Below are 19,698 nucleotides of genomic sequence, written 5' to 3'. Positions count from 1 at the left end.
AGTATATATACAACATCTGATATTATTTATTTGATAATTGCATCTGATATTATTTACACTTGATACATTTTTGGAGACAAATGGGATTCATGTGGAAGGAGAGGAGGAACATAGTGGAGCAAATGCTAATGAAGTTGGAGATGATGATGATGATGATTTCTCGGATGATGAGGACTATGTTGGTGAATATGAAGATGAAGTTCTTCATGGTGATGACAATCACCTTATGGAAACTAACAATGTTAAAGGTGCTGTACTTTATACATAATTATCATTTTACTTATTCATTAGCATGTATAGCTATATAATTCATTTAAATGGTTAAATTGCACATATTTATAGATACTCCAAAGACTAGAAGGACACGAGGAAAAACAAGGTGTGCTAAAATCCATGCAAGAAGTTGGGAAGAAAGAGAAGAGGTGACTTTTTATGAAGGACAAGCAGTGGGACCAACTCCAAGAAGAGTGAAGGATTTAACTTACTTTATTGGAACAATGGGAAGGAATAGCGATTTCATAACATTGATGTACACTAGTTGGAAAGCTGTGCCCCTCAAAGTCAAAAAGCGCATATGGAAATATATTAATGTAAGTGTTTTATTTCTCATCTATTTTTTATGATCTGAAAATTTTCAATTTTGTATGGCTTAGCTGTAGTTTTGTGAAAATATATAGCTGTTGTTTTACACTGCAGTTTTGTCTTTGTTTTTAGTGTTCTTGAATTGTCATTTACAATTTTTGTTTTGTACTTTTTCGTAGTCAAAGTTCATTCTTCCAAAAGAGGGGAAAGGGTGGGTGATGACTGGTGTTCGAGAAGCTTGGAAAGGTTACAAAACAAGAATCAAGGGAAAGCATTTTGAGAGATATAACAACATTGAAGATATGCTGAAAAATCGCCCTTTAGATATTCCAGAAGTTCAATTTCAAAAGTTAATTGCATATTGGAGTATTCCTTCTGTTAAGGTGAGTTGTAGAATAAATAATTCTGTTTCTTTGTCTTTTTTTATGCTTTTGGTTTATTACATATAACTCCCTTTAATTTTTTTGGATATAGGCTCTATCTCGTTTAAATTCTGAAAATCGTAAAAAGCAACAACATCAACATCGAATGGGACCTATAAGTTTTGCAAGAGTGCGTAATGAAATGGTAATAATTTTGATTTTTTATAAGTTTTTTCTTGTTGTATAATGACCATCTTAAAACTAGATAAATATTATTTTTGGCCATTTTTAATACTCTTTTTCCTTACTTGTAGCATGAAATGAATGAGAACAAAGAAGACCCATCACAGGTTGATGTGTTTGTTGCAACTCGAACTGGACGAAAAGGAAAAGAGCTTGATTCAGGAACACAAGCTGTTATTGTAAGTCATAATAAGTTGAAGTAAAATTGCCTTAATTTACAAATTGATCTAAAACAAAATTGCCTTAATTTACAGTATTATTTTAAGTCAGATTGTCCTATATAAAACTTAAAAAGTATTGTTATAGTATGTAATATGTATATATCTTGATTTTAGAGCCTTCAAAGTCAATTTCCCCTGGAGGAGGATTCTTCTTGAAAGCTAATATAATTTATAAATAACTAATTAAGTAGATTTAAAACATACATGATCATGTTTTGTGGGGTCCATAATTAAAATATACATGTGAATTGCTTATGCTTTAATTTATTTAGATATAGCAGGCGAGAAGTGTAATACCCGGTCTAACCGAAATTGATTAAATAATAAGTTAAGTAGGAGCGAATAGGGTTGGAAGATTTTGCAATTGGAATTTGATGATTTAAATATGATATTTGGATTCAGTGAGTTTTTCTGAGTCGGAAGACATAGTTTCCTGTGTAAAAGTGCGCAGTGAAATTTTGACCGGCAGTACCGGCTGAGACCTGTCTGGTACTGCAGCTGAGAAATTTGATTATGAGTAAATAATATTAAGAAATGAGGAATTATGATTAGGGGAGGTAGAAATATTTAAAGTGCGGTTTGAAGCGCTAATCTTAAAGGTTTTGGCCCAAAATTGGGCCAACGGACAAAAATAAGTGAACTGGGCCTAAGTGGGCCCAAGACCCAACATATATAAACATTAGTTATGAGCATTTCAGCTCATTTTACCCTAAAAAGAAGGGTTGGGGCGCTGAAATTGGGAGAGAGAAGAGAAGAGAGAAAACCTAACTCTCTTTGATCTTCAAACCACCATAACTTGAGCTACGGAGCTCCGATTGACGAGCCGTTTGCGGCCACGCGTCGCTCTTCTCATCCTCTACATTTCTATCTAAGTTTTGTGGTGAGTATTCCATTTATCTCTGCCCAGTTTTCGAATTTCCCCACTGTTACACATTTTTGGGAAGTTAGTGTTGAAATCTTGTGATTTTGGGTGTTTAGGGATACTCCAACATGGATTCTAAGTGGGTTCTATCCCTACTTCATATGGGCTGAGGTAAGAAGTGCTCAAACCCTTGTGATTTATCATCCTTATGAGCCCTAGGTTGATGTATGTATGTGATATTGGTTATGTTAGTGTATTTGGTGATTTTGATGCACAATTGGGAGGTTGGTATTGCTTGTGGAGCTTTGGTGAGGCTTGGAGCTAAGGGTTGGTGGAGACTTCCATAGAAGAGGCTCAATTGATTTGGCTACAAGAGGTATGGTTTAAGTTTCATTTAAGTACCGTGTGGTGTGATGAGAATTCCTAGGCTAGATGCCCCTAGGATTAAGTTTGGATTGTGTAAATGGTTGGTGCTAATATGCATAGTTGGTATGTAATGTGAATTGATGATTGGGTTGAGAATTGTGTGGCCTTGTATGCTTGGTGTATTGAAAATTTGATGTTTTGGGTAATGAGTATTGATTTGTGATTTATGCATTTAAATTGTGAAATTGGGCCGGAGGCCGTATATTTGGGCCGGAGGCCGGAAAGAGGTAAGGAAGGTAAGTTGATGTGTGCATTGTATGATGACACAAGTGATTGGATGAATTTCATGTAATGAATATATGAATGATTGGGTTGGTTATCGGATAATGAGGTTTGAGGAGTTGAAGTGTGGAAATTGGTAAATTTTGGGTGAAATAGTATAGATGAGGTATGTTTGAATTTGGTTGAGATATATTACGTGGTCATATATGTGAGTATGATTATTGATGCCTTGATGGTATGATAATGCATGAGAGATATGTATGTTGTGATATATGCTTGAGGAATGATTAAGGTTGATTTGTGGGTGAAACCACGTGATAGTGATTATGATATTGATTATGTATAATGATGGTTGATTGGAAATAGTATTGTGGGAAATTGAGATGAGGAAGGGTGTATGACATGTTGATATGTTTGTAATTTGGCCATTTGCTTGAAATGGGTAAAGATGGTTATATGATGGTTTTGTGAATTGTGGTAAGGTATTAATGTATGAGTTGAGGAGGCTTGATGTTGATTTTGGTATATTTTGATTGGTTTCAAAAAGGGTTGAAATTGGCATGTTTTGGTTGATTTTGAAAAGAGTTGAAAATGGCTTGTTTTGAAAATGGCACTTTGTGGTTTTATATGAAAATATGGTTTTTGGGCATACTTTGACGGGACATAACTTGGACTACGGATCTTTGTTTTGTGCCAAATCTGTTTAGAAATGAAATTGGATCCGGGATGTCCATGCCGTTCGAAGAACGGGTGAAAAACGATTTAAAATGAGGAAGTTATGTCCGTCGGAAGATTGGGGGTTGAATCTGTGAATTCTGCAGTTTTTAACTTAGAAAATTTTTAGCAGAATAACCCCTTGCGCGTGGGCGCACTTGGCGCGTACGCGCCGATCTTCCAGAAAACGCCATCCACGCGTGCGCGTGATGTGCGCGGGCGCGCCGATAGTGCTGCACCCAATGCCCAGCCATTTTCCAGAGAGTTGTGCCAGAACTGTGCCAGCTTTGTGCCTGGGGCACGAGAGTATCCACGCGTACGCGTGGTTGACGCGTGCGCGTTGATTTGGCAGATTTTTAATACACGCGTTAGCGTGCATGACGCTTGCGCGTCGATGAGTTTTTAAGGACATCCACGCGTGCGCGTGGAGTACGCGTACGCGTGGCATTGTTTTCATGCCAAAGTTGATATTTGAGTTTTAAAAGCCAAGTCTCATACTTCTAAGCCTCCGATCTCACCACTTATATCTTAAATCATTATGATATGCCTAGCTATTAGAAAAGGGCTAGTGAATGAGGTAACTTGCGAGTGAAGCAAGGGGAACATGAATAATCAATGAGGATCATTGAGGATTATGTGAGATGTGGAGGATGGTGGTGGAAGTGTTTGTTATGCCATTGGCCGAAGGGCCGTAATTGTTTATGAATTGGCTGGTTCTGGATTGAACCATGAGCCGGAATAGCTGTGTATGCTATGAATATTGGCTGGTTATGGATTTAACCGTGAGCCGGATGGCTGATATGGATGTTGATCCATGGATGAGAATTCATGCATGTTTATGCTGAATTATTGATAATTGTGATTTGCACTTCCACTATCTGAGATACGAGTTTACCTGGGCAGTAGCAAGGGTTGTGGTTCGTCCCGCTTGCTCCGGGTCAATGCTTGTGTTTTCTCTCTGGTTGTAAGGGTGACAGGGCACCGATACCCTCTAATGGCGACAGGGCGCAGATACCCTCTAATGGCGACAGGGCGCAGATACCCTCTAATGGTGACAGGGCACATATTCCCTCTAATGATATTAATACGCAACAGAGAGACTGTGCCCGGGTTAGCTACCGGACACGTCGGGTTGGCTTGATAACCGACAGATGATATCATCAGCCATAGGGCAGGCATATATCATTTGCATATGTTTGAATTGTTTGGGGTTTGCCTATTTGTTTTGGATTTCTATATCATATATGCTATATTACCTGATTACATGCTACTTGTTCTACTTGTACCTTATTTGTGTATTACTTGTCTGTATTGATTGTGTTTGTACAACTGAGAGATCCCTCATGATGGTGTTGGTGGATGTTGGGGGCTGTTCTTGATGAGATGAATTGATAATGCGATTGCATAATGATGATGATTTTTGAATGAGGTCATTTGAACCCCCTGGGTGGACGTAGTGATGTGATTTTCACTAGCTCCAAGCGAGGGTATGATGTATTGATATAGAGTTGCTGAGGTAGAGCAACTGGTAATGGTTTTGCTTATGATTCTAAGTCTGATTCGTGGAAGAATCAGCGAGTTGGGAAACATGTGTAACATGAACTAGATTTAGTATCCCCTTACAACAGATGCCTATTTATGGATTAGTGAGAATCTAGGCTGGATACTTGGTAAAAAGGAGTTTAGGATGCTTAGTGAGTTTTTGTTGCAGTGCATTGTATTTATTTGGCACTTTTACCGTACTGGGAACCCATGGGCCCGGGGTTCTCATTCCGTATATATTTCTTGTTTTTCAGATACAGGTCCAAGTGCTCAGAAGTGAGCTGTAGTACGTCTGTGAGACGGCGAAGATCTTTAATTTCTCTACTTTGTGTTTTGCTTAGAATCTCTCCATCTTTGTTTTGAAACGACTATATTATGTATTGAACTCTTTTGGGACTTGCCTATAGAGGTTCTTATGTTTCCTTTGGGAGAGATTAGGATATATTGTTGTCAACTACTTTCATGTTGTACCCTAGCCGGCCTAAACTTCGCGGGTCGCGACTAGTGGCTATTTACTTATGTTATATATACCTATCTGTTATCTATCTCTTAATCTCCTTTATGCCTTGTCCGTATATCGCTTTCGGCTTCGCGGTTTAACTTTTCGTTGTCGAAACGTGAGTGATACGTCTTCGCGATTTTATTTCTACTCTTTTCAGGCTTCTCGATTAATACTCCTTTCGAAATTAACTATATTTATATATTAAAAAAAATCCACCTGAGAGTCGTACCACCGTATATCATTGACTTATGACTCGAGCATAAGGATTTGAATATTAGGGTGTTACATTATGGTATTAGAGCAGTTCGTCCTCGTGAGCCTGAGGGATGGAACTGCTTATGCTTCAATGCATACTCTGAGTCTGTGCCTGTGCTAGTTAGGGTATCTAACTGATACATCTAGCATGAAGTCCATGAGTGTACCTTTGGTACTTTGAAGCACTATACTTCCGATATTGAGACTGATCAACTTGATATCGATTGTTTGGTGTGTATAGGAACCAGATGGCGCCTCGTGGACCCGGTCGGGGACGTGAGAGAGATCGTACTAGCAGGCAGGAACCGGAAGTCAACCTGAATAACCCGGTAAACCTTATGGCGGCATTGGAGAATATGGCTGCTGCTATGCAAGCCACTGCGGAGGCTCTTGGGCAACAGATAAACAATAATGGCAATGGCGGAAGGGAAGCTCAGGGCCCGATGACACTGGCAACTTTCTTAAAGGTTAATCCACCTAAGTTCAAGGGAACCACCAATCCGACTGAAGCTGATACTTGGTTTCGGGCCATGGAGCGAGCACTGCAAGCGCAATTGGTGCCTGAAGAGCAGCGTGTTGAATTCGCTACCTATCTGCTCACGGGGGAAGCATCACATTGGTGGCAAGGGGCTCGACGTCTCCTGCAACAGGGGAATGATCCTATCACTTGGGATGCCTTCCAGGTGGAATTCTATAAGAAGTACTTTCCGAATTCCGCCAGAACAGCCAAGGAACTGGAGTTACTACAGCTGAAGCAAGGTGCTATGTCCGTATCTGAGTATACAGACAAATTTGAGGAGCTATTCAGGTTTTCCCGCATGTGTCAGGGAGCTCCAAGAGACTTTGAGGAATGGAAGTGTATTAAGTATGAGGGAGGACTTCGAAGTGAAATCCTGAGCTCCGTTGGACCGATGGAGATTAGGGTCTTCTCTGAACTTGTGAACAAGAGCCGTATTGCTGAAGAATGTGTGAGGAAGGTTGTTGAGGCAAAGAATGACCGTCGGGAGTCCCACCGCAGGGAGCACAATCAAAAGTACCCAACAAGGGGTCAAGAGTGTAAGAGAAGAGGATACTCACAACGTTTTCCCCAAAGGCGAAATGACCTTGCGACGAATAGGAATTCCCAAGGAAAGGGTAGGGAAAAACAAATAGTGGCTGCCTCGGATGTTTTGAGCTGTCAGAGGTGTGGAGGTCATCACCCAAATAGACCGTGTCGTTATGGTTCGGGTTTGTGTTACAATTGCGGCAAGCTAGGACATTTGGTCAGAGATTGCCCACACCGGAAGGATCGGGAGACTGCCAGGCCCGATTTTCGTACCTGAGGTAATAAGAAAAACTGATAACTTAATTCTTTACATAATGCTGAAGGCTGGTATTCACTCATAATACATGGTCGAATGAAAAATTATGATCTGTTCTAGATAACCCTAAGCTATCTTAATAGAAGGTTTGGTGAGCATAAATGATTAGGTAGGCCTTTAACGGAAGGCAACCTCAGAATGGAATGACTGGTGGGTGGCGTCAAAGCCATCATTCGGGAACTCCGTGTCGAGGTAGATTGGAACTTTGCCATGGTTGTAGAGGAGTTGGACATGTGTCCTAGAAATGTCCTAAGAAGATCAACCAGAATACTACCAAGAGCTAACAACAAGGTCGTGTGTTCACTGCAACAACGGGGGATACCGTTAGATCCGACAGTTTGGGAATTGGTAAGCGAAAGATTGGTAACGACGTGCTAAAGGTACGATTAAGTTGGTATGTGGTTTTGGCTATCATAGATAGAGTCTAGTGAATGCCAGTCATGCTAAGTTGTGGTTGAGTACTTGAGAAAGTAAGTGATAAAGCTCGTACTAGACGAGAGGTCAGAATAAAGCAGCGGAAACTTGTGGAAGCAGTAACACAGGATAGCTACGAATAGGAGTTGTAAAAGTTTAATATAGTATCTTATGTTTGAATATTAGAAGGGTTAAGCGGGTTACTACAAGTAATGATCCCAAATTAGTTGGAAATGATTACGGCTGCGAGCTTTGATGGTTCTAAAGTAGATGAGGAAATTATCATTAATGCACAATTAGATTTAGATGATGATTGAGTGCAAGTTGTTGTGTTCGAGAGATGAGTGCTATGATGTTTGGTCATGGTGACCTTGGATTTAGATTGAGGTTTATAACGATCGGTTTTGAAAGAAGAATGTGAAAACCATTAAATTGAAATGTTGATGCGGTACTGAGATTGGTTTGAGGGAACCCGTGACGGGTGGTAAACTCCAATTTTTAGGGAGGTGCTGTTGAAAATTCTCCCAGGAATTTGAAAGAAGTGTTGGTTTTGGTTTTGAAGATGATTTTGGATATGAGTAATTTTAACAAAAGAGATGCGTTTCAAATGCTTTTTATAGATTATTAAAGGAAATGCGAACTCTTATGATTTTGTTAACTCGCTATTCCGAACTCATTTGGTTTCTAGAAATGAAAGGGGTTTTTGATTGATAAGCCAAAGGCTTTATATTAGCAAGTCATGAAGAAATTTGAGGGTTTGAGAATAAGAAAGTAAGTTTGGAGATTATGCTTGGAGTTGAACTGTGATTAGAGGAATTGGCTTGGCAGAGAGAGAGAGAGAGGATAGTGATGGAGTATGATTAAGGTGTGGTGATGATCATTGATTGATTATAGTGACGTGGGATAATGGCTATGATTAACGATGGTGGAAATCTTATTAATGACATGATTCGAGATTTAATAAGGTGTGAGTTGATGAGCCGGTAAAAGTAAGGGACGAGGCTGTTGGTCGGCGTTGAACGAACGACCGAGACCCTCGTAGATAGAGAAATCAGAGTGCGGCAACGAAAGCGCGCAGAGTAAAAAGGATCTTGGAGCTGTTATGCGTTTGATATAAAGGCAGACTATGCTCGCGTACTCGTAGTGATGGGTGGAATTTTCGAGGACGAAAATTTCTGTTAGGGGGGTAGAATGTAATACCCGGTCTAACCGAAATTGATTAAATAATAAGTTAAGTAGGAGCGAATAGGGTTGGAAGATTTTGCAATTGGAATTTGATGATTTAAATATGATATTTGGATTCAGTGAGTTTTTCTGAGTCGGAAGACATAGTTTCCTGTGTAAAAGCGCGCAGTGGAATTTTGACCGGCAGTACCGGCTGAGACCTGTCTGGTACTGCAGCTGAGAAATTTGATTATGAGTAAATAATATTAAGAAATGATGAATTATGATTAGGGGAGGTAGAAATATTTAAAGTGCGGTTTGAAGCGCTAATCTTAAAGGTTTTGGCCCAAAATTGGGCCAACGGACAAAAATAAGTGAACTGGGCCTAAGTGGGCCCAAGACCCAACATATATAAACATTAGTTATGAGCATTTCAGCTCATTTTACCCTAAAAAGAAGGGTTGGGGCGCTGAAATTGGGAGAGAGAAGAGAAGAGAGAAAACCTAACTCTCTTTGATCTTCAAACCACCATAACTTGAGCTACGGAGTTCCGATTGACGAGCCGTTTGCGGCCACGCGTCGCTCTTCTCATCCTCTACATTTCTATCTAAGTTTTGTGGTGAGTATTCTATTTATCTCTGCCCAGTTTTCGAATTTCCCCACTGTTACACATTTTTGGGAAGTTAGTGTTGAAATCTTGTGATTTTGGGTGTTTAGGGATACTCCAACATGGATTCTAAGTGGGTTCTATCCCTACTTCATATGGGCTGAGGTAAGAAGTGCTCAAACCCTTGTGATTTATCATCCTTATGAGCCCTAGGTTGATGTATGTATGTGATATTGGTTATGTTAGTGTATTTGGTGATTTTGATGCACAATTGGGAGGTTGGTATTGCTTGTGGAGCTTTGGTGAGGCTTGGAGCTAAGGGTTGGTGGAGACTTCCATAGAAGAGGCTCAATTGATTTGGCTACAAGAGGTATGGTTTAAGTTTCATTTAAGTACCGTGTGGTGTGATGAGAATTCCTAGGCTAGATGCCCCTAGGATTAAGTTTGGATTGTGTAAATGGTTGGTGCTAATATGCATAGTTGGTATGTAATGTGAATTGATGATTGGGTTGAGAATTGTGTGGCCTTGTATGCTTGGTGTATTGAAAATTTGATGTTTTGGGTAATGAGTATTGATTTGTGATTTATGCATTTAAATTGTGAAATTGGGCCGGAGGCCGTATATTTGGGCCGGAGGCCGGAAAGAGGTAAGGAAGGTAAGTTGATGTGTGCATTGTATGATGACACAAGTGATTGGATGAATTTCATGTAATGAATATATGAATGATTGGGTTGGTTATCGGATAATGAGGTTTGAGGAGTTGAAGTGTGGAAATTGGTAAATTTTGGGTGAAATAGTATAGATGAGGTATGTTTGAATTTGGTTGAGATATATTACGTGGTCATATATGTGAGTATGATTATTGATGCCTTGATGGTATGATAATGCATGAGAGATATGTATGTTGTGATATATGCTTGAGGAATGATTAAGGTTGATTTGTGGGTGAAACCACGTGATAGTGATTATGATATTGATTATGTATAATGATGGTTGATTGGAAATAGTATTGTGGGAAATTGAGATGAGGAAGGGTGTATGACATGTTGATATGTTTGTAATTTGGCCATTTGCTTGAAATGGGTAAAGATGGTTATATGATGGTTTTGTGAATTGTAGTAAGGTATTAATGTATGAGTTGAGGAGGCTTGATGTTGATTTTGGTATATTTTGATTGGTTTCAAAAAGGGTTGAAATTGGCATGTTTTGGTTGATTTTGAAAAGAGTTGAAAATGGCTTGTTTTGAAAATGGCACTTTGTGGTTTTATATGAAAATATGGTTTTTGGGCATACTTTGACGGGACATAACTTGGACTACGGATCTTTGTTTTGTGCCAAATCTATTTAGAAATGAAATTGGATCCGGGATGTCCATGCCGTTCGAAGAACGGGTGAAAAACGATTTAAAATGAGGAAGTTATGTCCGTCGGAAGATTGGGGGTTGAATCTGTGAATTCTGCAGTTTTTAACTTAGAAAATTTTTAGCAGAATAACCCCTTGCGCGTGGGCGCACTTGGCGCGTACGCGCCGATCTTCCAGAAAACGCCATCCACGCGTGCGCGTGATGTGCGCGGGCGCGCCGATAGTGCTGCACCCAATGCCCAGCCATTTTCCAGAGAGTTGTGCCAGAACTGTGCCAGCTTTGTGCCTGGGGCACGAGAGTATCCACGCGTACGCGTGGTTGACGCGTGCGCGTTGATTTGGCAGATTTTTAATACACGCGTTAGCGTGCATGATTGTGTTTGTACAACTGAGAGATCCCTCATGATGGTGTTGGTGGATGTTGGGGGCTGTTCTTGATGAGATGAATTGATAATGCGATTGCATAATGATGATGATTTTTGAATGAGGTCATTTGAACCCCCTGGGTGGACGTAGTGATGTGATTTTCACTAGCTCCAGGCGAGGGTATGATGTATTGATATAGAGTTGCTGAGGCAGAGCAACTGGTAATGGTTTTGCTTATGATTCTAAGTCTGATTCGTGGAAGAATCAGCGAGTTGGGAAACATGTGTAACATGAACTAGATTTAGTATCCCCTTACAACAGATGCCTATTTATGGATTAGTGAGAATCTAGGCTGGATACTTGGTAAAAAGGAGTTTAGGATGCTTAGTGAGTTTTTGTTGCAGTGCATTGTATTTATTTGGCACTTTTACCGTACTGGGAACCCATGGGCCCGGGGTTCTCATTCCGTATATATTTCTTGTTTTTCAGATACAGGTCCAAGTGCTCAGAAGTGAGCTGTAGTACGTCTGTGAGACGGCGAAGATCTTTAATTTCTCTACTTTGTGTTTTGCTTAGAATCTCTCCATCTTTGTTTTGAAACGACTATATTATGTATTGAACTCTTTTGGGACTTGCCTATAGAGGTTCTTATGTTTCCTTTGGGAGAGATTAGGATATATTGTTGTCAACTACTTTCATGTTGTACCCTAGCCGGCCTAAACTTCGCGGGTCGCGACTAGTGGCTATTTACTTATGTTATATATACCTATCTGTTATCTATCTCTTAATCTCCTTTATGCCTTGTCCGTATATCGCTTTCGGCTTCGCGGTTTAACTTTTCGTTGTCGAAACGTGAGTGATACGTCTTCGCGATTTTATTTCTACTCTTTTCAGGCTTCTCGATTAATACTCCTTTCGAAATTAACTATATTTATATATTAAAAAAATCCACCTGAGAGTCGTACCACCGTAATATCATTGACTTATGACTCGAGCATAAGGATTTGAATATTAGGGTGTTACAAGAAGTCAAAGATACAAATGTGTAGGCATTAATTTAAGACAGCTTGCTTTTTTAGGTTTGAAATTAATCAAATCATCTTTTAATTTCTGTCATCTATTTATATTTAATGGGTAGCTGATATGGACATGACTGGTAAACAGAGCTCTCAGCCATCAACTTGAATAAAATGTGTGTTTCTAAAATACATATTATTAAGTGAATACAATTTTTGTGAAAAGGACATAAAATCTAAGTTTTAACTTTTAATATGTTCATTATATCATTATTAAAAGTATTAAAAGTTCTCCAATGAAGTTCTCATCTCAGAAACTTTCATTAATGCTGCATCCCTACTCTTATTTGCTTCCATTAACTCCCTCTTGAGTGTCTCAATTGAAACTATTCACATGTCCTTAAGAACTTGAGAAACTTTCTCAGATTCAGTTCTGTTTGGGGAACTCATAATCACATTCTTGCTATGCTTCTTCTTGAACCGAGGAAATAGCCATGACATAACACCTTTACTTTTAGGCTGTTTTGGAAAGAAGCATGAGAATCAGTGAGTGGAACAAGCTAAAATTGTTATGTGTTTTTTAATAGGATAAACTTAAGAGCCACCAAGAAGCTGGAGACACTTCCGAGAAAGCATTTACGCAGTATTTGGCAAAGAACAACCAGGAAGAGTTCGATGTTATGGGAGGACAATCACAAAAACATCTCTGCAGAAAGAACGGGAGATTGCTAAAATTAAGCAACAACATGCAGAGACTATAAGTTCAATGAAAACTGAACTTCATGAGACAAAAGATAGAGTCCAAAGTTTGGAGGATCTTGTGAAGCTTCTCTTGCAACAGAGTTCTCTTGGCACAAATATTGATGAAGCACTATCTTTATTACGAGCCAAGGAATCAACACATGATATAAATAGTAAGCAATGTTCGAATGGCAACGATCGTCCTTCCTCATCAACTCGTGATCCAAAGTGATGACCAGGTATAACAAAAAAATTTGCAGTAATTTTTGTGATTTATCATTTATTGGGAATGGACTATCAACATTTTTTGCCTTTGCTTTCTCTGTCTTTTGCCATCTTACTTCATGGTGGCTTCTGCAATACACTCTTGCTATTTTTAATCAATCATCTTTTTTTTTTCCTTTTTAATTACTTATTTTTGTAGCGTTGTGCTATTGTGAGGAAGAAAATTTTTTCCTCATTGCTGAAATAATGTGGCTATGTTGGAGAGTGATGCATACAGACTCTAGTAACTGCTGTTTCATTCGCAGGAATGACAGAAATTGTCAAGGGAGTTGTTTCATTTCTTTATCTTTTCATTTTCCCCCCTTCAAATTTATGTTTCAGTCATTTTTATCTTTTCATTGCATTTCTCTTTCTCAGTTTACTCAGGTACTTCATCAAACACATACCATGCATCATTTTCCATTATTGCACCTTTTATGTTTCAATTTTTTTTTAAATGCAACTTTAACTAAACCCCAATTCATTTAAATGCAGCAGTTATTGGACTCAGTGGAGGCAAGAGGATTTTGAGTTCATCATACCACACACTATCAGATTGTTCCAACAAAGTCAAGCATAGATATAAAATATGCAAATAGATTGACATTATTTTGATAAATATTAATTACTATTTTGTTATGACAATTATTGTTAGACAAGAATTTTATTATTTTGTTGAGAATTATTGATGAACATGTATTAGAAATACTAATTGAACTTTTTAATATCTATTTTAATTAGAATTTTATTTTTAGTTATTTTGTCTCTTTTATAATTATTTTTTATTGTGTACAAATTTATTTATTAATTAAAATAATTACACATGTATGAACAAAAAATTTTATTGTAAATTTTATTTTTTTTATATTTTTATTACAAAAATAATTTTTATTTTTATCAAAAAGGCAACCCTTTTATTAGTTGCATATTTTGAATATTAGACAACACTTGTATAGGTTGCATATCCAAAAGAAAAGGCAATATTTTAAAGGGTTGCATATTCAAAACTAATAGGCAACACTTCAAAGGATTGCAAATTCTAACTTATAAGCAACACATAAAAGAGTTGCATTTTATTGCAAATAGACAACACTTCAAAGGATTGCAAATTCCAACTTATAAGCAACACATAAAAGAGTTGCATTTTATTGCAAATAGGCAACACTTTTTAGTAGTGACCAAAATATGAGAGAAGAGACAACACTGCAAAAGTATTGTCTCAAACACACCTTTGAAGTGTTGTTGTTTTTCAACCAAAGGCAACACTTACCAAGTGTTGCTCTCAAAAGCGTTGCTTTTGAAACAAAAAAGTGTTGCCTTGATCTAAGGCAACGGCTGCATATGCAACGCCGACAAAAAACGTTGCCTTAGGTCCAAAAGTGTTGCCATTGATCAAAAGCAACTTTTTGTCAGCCTTTAGGCAACACTTTTTAAATGTTGCCTCAATCTGAAAATGTTGTAGTGAAGGTCAAACTCATCAGACGTAACTCTTTAAACTTTTGAAGGTTGTATCTTACTTTCTTCGTGATTCATTAAAGTAGAAGAACTATCTACAAATGTTGATATTATAAAAGTTATATGTTTTTCTTTTTGAATATTAGCCTTCCTCTTAAAAAATGCATCATCAACTCTTTGATTTTTTATGACTATTTTATATAAAAATTTGAATATATATCCAGTAAAATATGTAAAAAAGAAATTAGAAGAACAAATATTAAAATTTATAATATTTATTGAATTTTTTTTATCAATTTATACGCATACAATAATATCAATACTTATTGAATATTCTAATATTTTTTATCATATAAAAAATTAAATTAAATAAACGGTAAAATATAAAATAATATTAAATTACATAAATAAAAAATACCTAATTTTTTACATTTGAACTCAAAGGTAAAGGGAGTGTTGCTTATTGAATAGAGAGCTGCGAAATGCGAATACACTCAATTCATTCCAAATCCAATATATTTTCAATGTTTAAAACTAAAAATTATTGTGCAATAAAAACAAGAGATGAAGATTAAACTTTGGTATTTTAAGTCATAATAAAATATTTGAGGCAACTGAACTATTTTTTATTTTTTAAAAAAGTATTACTAATTTTTTTAATAAAAATTTGGGGGTCATGGCCACCCCTTGTCTGAACTAAGCTCCACCACTGGTTGCAATATACTTGAAAATATATTTATTTAAAAGTATACTTTCAATAAATTATGAAGCTAAAGTTTTTTTTTCTGTTGAAATCAGTAATATTAGAGAAACAAAAAATAATTTAAATTTATTTTATTTAATATTATTAATTATAGTAATAATTAATAAATATTAAATAAAATAAATTTAGATTGTTTAGATTGATTTTTTTTGTCTTTCAAATATTATTGTTTATAATAATATAAAAATAATAGCACATTATTACCTCTTTAGTAGTTATCATCATTTTTGATACATTTTTTTGAGTTTAATTTTTATATACTAATTGTATAAATTTATACGATCATCTAACTAAATTTATGTATTTAGTGACATTTTAAGTGGTATGTATAAAAATAATTTTCAATATATGATTGGATATTTTCAAAGATGGATATACATGTTAGAGTATGAGAACAAGTATTTTCACTACAATTTAAAATTATTTTAGTAGTATATAGTAATAATAATTATTTGCCTCTCTTAAATTAATTAATTTGATTTCACTAGAATTTTTTCACTTAATTTTTGATATTTAATAGTCAACTTGAGAACTTTATTTTAGATATGTATTCTCATAATCCATTCTCAAATTTTAATGAGATTGATATCCTTTTTTGAAAATTAGTTGAAACTTAAAAGAATATTGTTTATTATTCATAAATGTTTCTTTTTTATAGTTAGCTTTAATTTGTCTATAGCAACTACAACAGTCAAAAAAACATTCTCATATCAGTTATGAATATTATAAAAAGTTGGTTATGTAATCGTAGGGGAGATATATTTTTAAATGATTCTTTGGTAACATATATATATAATATAAAGAAAAATATTTGATTGTATTAACAATAAAAAGATTATGCAAATTTTGTTTTAAAATATGAAACTTAGAATAATAGAATTTTAAAATGAGTTAAACCCCAAAGTGGTCCTTGAGATTTATGGTTTGCACCAATTTTGTCTCAGACTTACCAATTGCACCCTTTGTGTCCCCAACTTTGTTAAAATTGCACCAGAATCGTTCCTCCCCACATCTCCGGACAAATTAACTGTCGCCGACAATGACATGGTGCTGAGATACCACGCTAGGTGCCACGCTAGAGTGTCAATTTTGGCGCTAAAAAGATGAATGGATGGAACGGCGTCGTTTGAGAGATCTTTAGAAACAAAACCCAAATAACCCAACGTCTGTGATCACTTCATCTTCTTCTTCGTCTTCTTAAAACCAAAATAACACGCCATGAAATCCTAAGTTCTGGCCACTGTATAGGGTTTGAATGTTGAAAACGTTTGGCTCCGTGGAGTTCGCTACCACTGTGACTGTTGTGTGCGATCGTTGTCGCTGACGGAAGGAGAAGGAGTTCATCGCGAGCACACAAAGGTACGTCTGAACTCGCAAAAAATAATGTTTTTCAACCAAAAGATATGCATCAATGTCTGTGTTTGTTGAAAATATGATTTTGGTTGATGAAAGTTTAAAGTTTTTCATTATCTGTTAGGATTTTTGTGGGTAGTGGAGAAATTTTTTTCATGCTCTGTTTTTAATGCAATTTTAGTTGGGTTGGTTAATGGGTGTTTCTAGTGTTTTGTATGTGGTTGAATGTCAAAGTTTATTTTTGCATGTGTGAATCTAATTGTCTGATTCTTCAATTTGTTTTTTTTGCATAATGCAGATGGAGACTTTGATGGATATCATGGTCCATCATGGGAAACATTTAAAAAAATTATGATGGAATACTAGTATACTCACCAGATAACAGAACTTGCTTAGGAGATTTAGACGAGAACACGTTGGATGTGTTCTTCGTAAGGAACTATTACAAAGAGCTTCGGTATGACAACATACTTCAATGTTGGTGGCTACCTCTGGAGAGGAGCTTAGATGGTGGACTGAGGGCTCTTACATGTGATGGTGAGTTAAGAGAGATGTGTTTTGCTGCATAGAAGAATGATGGAATTGTTGATGTGTACTTTGAGCATGGGGTGTCCACACCAGAGGTGCTTGCAAGGAAGGAAGTTGTAGTATGGCTTGATGATACTCATGAATATCCTTGTAAGGGAGACTTGGTGAGCAAGAAGAACACAAGTGAGGGTCCCAAACAAGTGTTCCGATTATTTTATTTTCCTATTGTTTATTTCTTTGTTTGTTGTTTCTTGCTCCACTGCTTGTGTTGAGCTCCTCTTTCAAAAAAAATATAAGGGTTTGGTTATGGGAAAGTTACGTATTTCTCCATTTTACGCGTGCGAATAACGTACTACAGTTTCTTCCTCTTCAACAGTCTCTTCCACTCTCTCTGAATTTACGCTGCGAAGATCACCGTCCGCTGCCCAAAACGCAACCTGACGTCGCCTAGCTGTCCAAGAACGCTGACGAAGACACCCCTTCGTGCACGTTGCATCCGTCATGCAGCCTAAGACTGTCATGGCCACCGCCGCCTTCAACGACATTGCAGCCTGGATCCTCCTCACCCTCGTCGTAGCACTCGCCGGAAAGGCCGACGATAGCGGCAATTAACCACAAGAGTCCACTACAAGAAAAGGCGTATTTGTAACAAAAAAATTGTTACAAAACGTCGAAAATTTGAAACAAAGGTTTTTTGTAACAAAAAAATGGGCGATTGCAGTAAGTCCCATTACAAAAAAATTTTGTAACGAAAAATGAAACTGTTACAATTTAATACGATATTTTGTAACAATTTTTTCTGATACAAAAAATCAGAAGCTGTTACAAAAGTGGTAACAAATTTTGATCTTGAAAGTATTTTTCGTGACAATCTATTTTTTTTCCTATAAAAAAATTGTTACAAAATGTAACATGATTTTGTTACATTTTTTCTTTAGTTACAAAAGTAAATTAATTATTTTGTAACAAATTTTTTTATTACTAAATTATTTTTTAAATTAACTAATATATTAACGATTTTAATAAGCAAGTTTACATGTATATAATATGCAAAAACATACATAAGTCAAACAATATCCTTTTAGCTAAAATTGTTTTGAAACAAAATAACATTAGTGAGTACATTGATTAGTTTTACAAGTTATACGTCTTGCATAAGTTCAACCAAAACATAAAAGTTCTAACATAGATTAGTGTCTCTATGCATCAAAACATTCTTGAGCCCTCAAGGTAGCATATGGTCACCATTTCAGCACTCCTGTAAATAAGAAAAACCGAAACAAAAAAGTTAGAAACAAGATATAACACTAATTATAATTTTTTCACTAAGTTTTATCCAAAATGTTTAGAAAACTTTCGGCAGAACCTCCCCTAAAGAGTGAAAAAAAAAGAGAGCAGCATGACATAACATAGCATCACAGCGACTATCACTTTCAAAATCACCAAAAAAAGTGCAAAAAATAGAATCAAAATATTAAAACCCAGAAAAAAATAGAAGAAAAATATCAACTCTCCAAATAACCTAAAAATCATATAATCAACCATGTTACACACCAATACTTTCAACCACAACAACATCAGCATAATCAACTAACAATATTTTCAACCACAATATCAGCAGAATCAAGGTTCAATATTTCAGCTAAGATTATCAACTAACAGCATATTTAACAATACTCAAATAAACTGAAGTTACTTTTAGCAGAAACGTAATCGGACCAGACCAGACCAGCAGAAGAAGAAGGACAGCCAAATCAGACCAGCAGAAGCAAAGGACAACGCCGGATGAGCAGAGCAGCATAAACTATCCTAAATCAATGCAATGTAAAATACACAAAATTAATAACAAAATTTAATCAATATTTCTATGTTACTAAGGATCACGTAGTTACCTTCTTTACTCAATTCACAAACACAAAAGTATAAAAAAAATAGAATCGAGATCACTAAAAAGAAAGCAAAAGCTAATAACACTAATATAGTCAAACAGATATAAAACTAATATTTTCAGTCACAACATTAGCAGAATCAAGGTTCAATACTAAATTAAACTGCACTTACCTTCAGCAGAGGAGAGGATAGGAGCAGACCGGCAGCTGACCAATGAAGCACGACTGAACCAGAAGAAATTAAAGACTGCTACACAACACCAGAAGAAGACCCTTTTATTAAATCTTCATCATTTCACTATCAAACTAGGAGAGAAACTTTGTAATGCTAATAACAATTTCTTCTACTTTATTGTCTAACTCAGTTTTTTCAACTTTAGTATACAAGTCTCAAGAAAGAAAAAAGAACAAACAGAACAACATATTAAATCATTTAATTTTACATACAAATACAATTAGGAATTAGCATCAATTTTTCTCTTC

The 19,698-nt window shown here is 36.4% G+C and overlaps 1 protein-coding gene and 1 long non-coding RNA gene across 2 annotated transcripts; both read left to right on the top strand.

The window, feature by feature from the left end:
- Positions 1 to 318: 318 nt before the first annotated feature.
- On the top strand, positions 319 to 1,219 carry LOC112790605 (uncharacterized). The gene is made up of 3 exons (XM_029297065.2): positions 319 to 590; positions 762 to 965; positions 1,057 to 1,219. The coding sequence occupies exons 1-3, from the start codon at positions 498 to 500 to the stop codon at positions 1,189 to 1,191; spliced, it is 432 nt and encodes a 143-aa protein (XP_029152898.2). The 5' UTR covers positions 319 to 497; the 3' UTR covers positions 1,192 to 1,219.
- Positions 1,220 to 1,257: 38 nt separating this feature from the next.
- Positions 1,258 to 13,712, top strand: LOC140183792 (uncharacterized). Its single transcript, XR_011879925.1, has 3 exons — positions 1,258 to 1,366; positions 12,810 to 13,202; positions 13,388 to 13,712. It is a non-coding gene; the product is annotated as an uncharacterized lncRNA (long non-coding RNA).
- The last annotated feature ends 5,986 nt before the right edge of the window (positions 13,713 to 19,698 follow it).

Source organism: Arachis hypogaea, chromosome 3 (assembly GCF_003086295.3).
Source record: "Arachis hypogaea cultivar Tifrunner chromosome 3, arahy.Tifrunner.gnm2.J5K5, whole genome shotgun sequence".
Taxonomy (NCBI): domain Eukaryota; kingdom Viridiplantae; phylum Streptophyta; class Magnoliopsida; order Fabales; family Fabaceae; genus Arachis; species Arachis hypogaea.
Note: the sequence above shows the minus strand (reverse complement) of the source record. Positions and strands in the feature narration are given on the sequence as shown.